Consider the following 6508-nt stretch of genomic DNA (forward strand, 5'->3'; position numbering starts at 1 on the left):
TGTTCTATATAGCAATTAACCTCAAATTAAAGAATATTTAAAACAGTCATGATTGCATAACTTTTCTACTTTAAATTATTAACCCAATTAGTGCTTTATTCACATTTTAAAAACTTGTACAATTTATTACAAATATAAAACAGTGCAGTTTTCCATACAGTATCCCAACTCTTGAGACAAACACTTAAAAGACATGGAAAAAGATTTGATTTCTATAAACATAACATTTGCATTACACCCTTATTTTCATCGTTTTCCCCTACCCGATTTAAAAAGATCAAACATACAACATACTGTAGGTTTATTTTTATTCAAAAAGTTACTGTCTCAAGACATAAATACAAATCAGAAAACAGTACAATTAGGACAATAGAATGTGGAGGACAACAGGTTAAGGTAAATATATAAAACATTTTTAGCTGGTTGAAAACATAAAGCTGTAAGAACTGCTTTCACAAAGAAACACTCCTTCAAGAGTAAGAAAAAAATCAACTTAAGTTTAAAATCATATATACAGTCCTCTCAGCAGTTCTATTAAATGCAGTGGTGTGAAAAACAATATAGGCAGTACTTTTAGACATGAGAATATTTATTTACGTAAAATGAGTTAGGCAGATCTGTTTTTGAGTTTGTTGTTACCCCATGATTTAGTAAAATAATTATATTTTATCGTGATCCTTTAGATAACCTATGGTTTTTGGCTACCACAGCCCAATGTTTAATTTCTGAATCTAAAAACAGGAAGCCTTTTTGTACTCACCCATTTGGGGAGACTCTTGTATTGCAAGCATATTAAGGCATGGAATGATTAAAATAATATACCTCAAGAACTGAGAGACAACTGACAAAAAATATACATATGTAATATAAGTTAATATTTCCTTTAAAATGATGTCTAGCTGCCTAAGCCTTGCAAAATGAGTTGATGTCAAAATGGCATAGATCCACTTTCTGTTTTAGACTGATTTAATTTATTTATGAAAGGACACAAAATGAAGTTTAAAGCTTAGCTTTCAAAGAATATTATGGGTTGTTTATGAATTTCTATTATCCAATCTAATTTACATACAGAGGAAATGTACTGTAACCTGTTAGAAGTATCTTTAACCTGAAGACTGCTTGCAAAGACAGATAGATAAAACAATATAAAATACAAATTTAAAAATCATTTTAAAGCATGAATTCTCATGCTTTTCTATTTTTAAACATTGTTAAACTTTCAATATATTTCTGAAACCTCATAATTTTAAGTTGGAATTTAAAAGTAAGAAAAAACTAAACAAACTGCGCAATTATAAAATCAGCACCAATTTATATATATATATAATTTTATTTAAAATTTAGATCCCTATTCCCACACTCTAATAAGCTGTATAATTTTTGTTTAGAATTTTTCTGCAAACATACTACAATAAGCTTCTTTATTTGGAGACAAAATACAGTGGCACTACTGGAAGGAATTTCACAACATTACATTTTTTCTTAAAGGACAAGCAAACTTTCAGGGTTGATAATGGGCAAGCAAGATTGAGTTCTTTTGCTTTCTGGAAGTTCGTGGTTTCTGGACCTTTCAGAGAAGGTTATAGTTGATGCTTTGGGATTTGAAAAACATTTTAAAAGAAAAAAGTGTTGATAAAATTTCTGCTACGTTTACTTTATGTGATTATCATAATTAAAACAAAACTTCTGTTGATGCAATTTAAGTATTTAATTTCAAATGTCAAAACTTCTGGTTCTACTACTCTAGGAAATCAATCCGTCTACCATTTCAGTCCACAGATGTAAACAGGAATCCAGCAGAGCTCATGATTTAGTACAACCAGGCAAAGAATAAAGAGAGGGCCTTAACCAACTGGTATCAAACCCCTCTCAGACTTTCAGATCAAAACTAAGGAGGCAATACTTGTTATGATTTTGAAATAAACTGATAACACATAAATAAAATATTGGTTTTCCAACAAAAACTGTAGCTTATCCTCAAATTGTTTACTTGTCCTTTACATTTCATTTTTCAGGCAAACAAAACTGCCCCTTCAATGCACTTGATCTTGAAAGCATGTCATTCTCCTTAGAGAAAAATCTGTTCAGAATTTCACTGTATCTACCACAATTTTGTATTTAAAAACTTCCTCTTCCACTTAGAAAATGACTTCACCACTGATTTATTTGCTGATCTGGTATTAAAACATTGACACCCCAAGAACCTAAAAGAGAAAAATATGTATTAAAAATGGCCTGGCATTCAATTTATAGTTTTCTGCATTTTCTAACATACACGTAAAAGAGTAAGACAAGATTAGTGTACAGATTAAATGTCATGTTAAGGCACAAATAAATGCCTTGAACATATTTAAGGTTTTTATCCTTCCCTCACTCCAAAATTAGCCATGATGCAGAGGACATTGCAAAGTCTGTTGTAGTGTTGAAAACAGAACAACTCGTATTTATTAGAAGATCCCAAGAAATTAAAATGTAGGTCCATCAAAAAGCAGCACGGGTCTTCATCAGATTCCTATGAATTTAGGTAATAGCTGAAAATTAGTAAGTTTTCCGTGAGTTAACTATCTGGAGTTCTTTGAAGATGACAGCTCCACAGGCTCAAATCTGAAGTCGAGTGCCATGCTGCGCAGTCTCCAGAATTGTTAGAGAGCAGTTAGTCTGGGATGGGGTAGTCTATAAGCATGCATTGCCTGGTGCAGAGACAATGTCTACAAAGAAGACATCTTGTCCCTCAGTTGCTGTCCAGGATACAGAGACTAAATAGCAGGTATCAATGGAGGCAACATTCAGAAAAATCCAACTAGTCAGTAACCAGATAAAGCCAAAGCCTCCTCACTTGACAGACTACATGATTAAAGTGAAGGAAAGCTTGATCAGGATGACGTATCTGCTCACACTTCTAGGAGACATCCAACAACAGGGAGAGCAAGCAAGAAGTTTCCTAAGCCACTGAAAGCAGGTTCCACCATTGGCGAGCCCATACCAAGAACATCAGGATCATGTGCTCATTTTCCTGCCTTGCTCTGTACTGGACTTTGTGGATCAGAAAGAGCAGTGAAGAGGCATAAAAGAAACTTCACTTCCTACTGCAGCAAGTAGTTATCTGGTACTGCTGGTAACGTACCTCCCCCTCTGGATCTAAACCATCTCTTACCATTGATCTTGCTACTAAAACAAAAAGGAGTCACTCAGCATGCAACAAAAGTGAAATATACAACACGCACGCACAGAAATACAGTGTGATGAGATATCAGTTATCCTAGATGTCATGGACCACAGAACAAGTACTGAAGAACTGGGGAACCATTGTGACTCTCTTACAAACTAAAAATCAGTTCCAAATAATAGATGTCTGGACAGTGTGTGCACACAGGTTATGATGGGTCCACCCTGTGCCTAACTGCTTTAATGTTCCCATGGTCCATGCAGAAGGGCACAAACTCCAGGAGTGGGGGGATCTGGGGGTGCGGCTACATAAAGAAACCACAACAACCCTATTCAGAGGATTTTTTGGGTGTGTTTATAGAAATTTGAGCACATAAATTGATTTATGTAATTATAATATTGATACAAATTTCAGCCGTGTTTTTATATGGACTAATCATTACCTATGAAATAACTAATAGCCCAACATAGTTTTTGCCTCAATTTAAACAATGCAATTCAGCAGTCTTAACACATTTCCTTAATTCATTTTACATACTCTAAAAGCTCTTTGCAGTAGTAAAATTGTAATATGCTGCCCTCGTGTGGAATCACTGCCAAACTGCAGGTACAGGTGTATGTTTTACTTTATGCTCTATTTTATGGTGGAAAGCCTGAGGCAGAGTACGCGTTCTGTGCATGTTTGCATAGAATAAGGGGTTTATAAGAAGATAGATGGCAACAAAAAAAACGGGAAAACAAACCAATGTAAAAATTATTAGAGGAGCGATTTTGAGGCTGCAACTGTCCAATTAGAAACACTGTAACCGTGCATTTTGTTGACGGTAGAACAGTTATAGCAAGTTAACGAATGCTGAAAGTGATCACTTCAGACAGATGACGAAAAGATTACTAGGAGAGTTCCAGGGTTATCACTTTGTGAAAAGCTAGGGCGAGGACAAAACACTGAATCTTAAATATGAAATGAAAGTTTGCAAGAAGTAGGTGCACTAAACCCGTTACCTGAGGAACACGTGAACAACTTAAAGGTTTCCTCGCATACTTATGTTCGGGGAGCTTATGTGCACACACACAAATTTTTCAGGATGCTTAGGACACCCTCTCTTGATGCCTTCACCTGCCAAACTGGCTATCTGCTAGAGCTTGTTACTCCCCATCCAATGATATCATAAACGAGTTGTACTAAAGTTCACAGCTTATCCAGCTGACTTTAGATGACCAATTCATAAGAGTGTGTTGCAGACAATGGAAAAAACAGGGTGGAGAAAAAGAGGAAAAGGGTGGCAGCGAAAGTGGGAATTACAGGCTTTAGATGCCTTTGGAGCGAAAGCTTCCAATATGGAAAATGAAAATACCTGCACTGACTACAAAGGAAAGGAAAATACACTTAAGCGTTTCTCTTCCATTTAGAGTCTCTTAAACCTATTTAACACAAGTAGTGTGGGGTGCATATATGCTGATTGGTTTGGAGGTCCCAGCTATCTTATTGTTGATAATTGGCAGTAACATCACCAGAATAGCTTAGCTGGTCACAAAAGAAGCTTGATCTTAATGCACAGTTACACTTTAAAATACACAAATAACTGCTCCCTAAGAAGTGCCTTTCCACAATCTAAGTAATGCCCTCTTTTCAAGGTGAAGGGTTTTGCTTTTGACCAGCTGAAGTAGTATTACACTGAAAACAAGAAAAATTAGACACTCACAATGTAGTATTTCTGTCGTGTCTACTTATGTTCAAGATTATTATTTATATTACCTACGTATCTGGGATGAGAAACAATCACTATCAATAATAAGAAGCATTACAATTTCATTACTGTATTTTCAACATTCGACTAATTTTTTTTTTTTAACAAGTGAATTTCAGCCCAAAGCTGAATATCAGTTGTACACACATTGATGACAACTTAATACTGAAGCAAATACAATCTCTGATATTCCATTCCAATTATACACATGCCAATAGTTTAGTCTTATGACTGGAATTTAGTTTCAACTTTCCCCTCATTTTACTAAACCTACCGATTCATCCATGATTGAAGCAGGGTCAAAGAAATCTGGTTTTAGCTCCGTTCTTTCTCTCCGATTCTTTGATGGTGGCTAAAAAAAGCAGCAAGAAATGAATGATCATCCAAAACACTAACTGTAATTCAAATTAAAGAGAAACAAGATTTCTCTTTTACTAAAGGTAGATGTTGACTGAAAAAGTGTAAAAGCTTATTCTGAGGAAAATACTTATTCCTATTAAGCTATTTTACACAAACACACCTTTTATGGCAAGCAAACAGTAAAAATGGTAGAAGTGATAAATTATTTTAAAACACATTGATTCAATAAAATAAAATGTCAAGAAAACTGGTAAATACAAAAAATGTACTGTCAAGATGCCCACATTTGTAGCAAAGTTGACTTAAACCTTGTTAAAGCCAACTTTTTTGTTCAAAATACAACCACTATGCGTTCTGCTGTGCAAAGAACACTGAAATATAAAAGCTGATTTAACTGCAATACCAAGTTTAATTAAAATTAATATACTTTTAAATTTGCTTACCAAGTCTATATCCATGGTGTCAAAATCCATGCCTTCATTGAGGTCTTCAATTCGCCCTTCTGATGACATCATTACGTCTTCAACAATTGGCTCCTCATCATCTTCCATTAGGCTTGTACCACGCCGACTACAAAAATGTAAAGAAAATACGCTTAAGACTGACCTGAAATATTACATGTGTAGCAAAATTATTAGGATTTCCTGGAACCTAATGTAGAGCTGGATATAAATTACAATTGTAATGAAAAGTACTGGTAAAAGCATGGACAGAGGCTGAAGGAGGATCCAGGGGCCCAATCCAGACTATGGTCTGCATGGTCCAGCCTGTTCTTTGAGTGAAGTCCTAGGAGGACAATACCCTGCAGTGTTTTGTGGGACCGTGGTACGGGTGAGGGCTCAGAGTGGCCAGTCGTACATGTGCGGGTGTGTGCTTGCTCAGAGTGGCTGGTGTGCTGCTGTCTCACGGACAGAATGGCAGCTCTCTGACACTCTTCTGTGCGTATTGGTTGTTGTTAGTAGGGAAGAGGGCTTTTGGGTTCGTACTGTTGTATAATATAGTTGGATTTATTCCCCCTATTTCGGTGTCTTTGATTATTTGCTAATTTATTTTTAGCATGGGGTAGCACCAGGCTGTAGGCGACCACCCTGATGAGATGGCAGGCCTACCCACTTTCCTTTTATTAACTGTTGGTCAATTAGCTAATTAATCAGTTGGCTAATTGCCCTGCAGCACTCTCACGTGACTCCCACAATCACTGGGCCAAGTAAAAAAAAAAAAAAAAAAAAAAAAAA

At 35.7% G+C, this 6508-nt stretch overlaps 1 protein-coding gene across 1 annotated transcript in view; it reads right to left on the reverse strand.

Annotated features, from left to right (window-relative positions):
* Positions 1 to 291: 291 nt before the first annotated feature.
* STAG2 (stromal antigen 2) overlaps positions 292 to 6508 on the reverse strand; it is a 63683-nt gene continuing 57466 nt past the window's right edge. Inside the window, exons 31-33 of the mRNA XM_019540176.1 lie at positions 5717 to 5843; positions 5188 to 5265; positions 292 to 2204 (exon numbers count right to left, since the gene is read on the reverse strand). Of these exons, the coding sequence (XP_019395721.1) occupies positions 2181 to 2204; positions 5188 to 5265; positions 5717 to 5843 (229 nt within the window). The 3' untranslated portion in view covers positions 292 to 2180. The remainder of the gene's footprint in view (positions 2205 to 5187; positions 5266 to 5716; positions 5844 to 6508) is intronic.

Source organism: Crocodylus porosus, unplaced genomic scaffold (genome assembly GCF_001723895.1).
Source record: "Crocodylus porosus isolate Cpor-Errol unplaced genomic scaffold, CroPor_comp1, whole genome shotgun sequence".
Classification (NCBI taxonomy): domain Eukaryota; kingdom Metazoa; phylum Chordata; order Crocodylia; family Crocodylidae; genus Crocodylus; species Crocodylus porosus.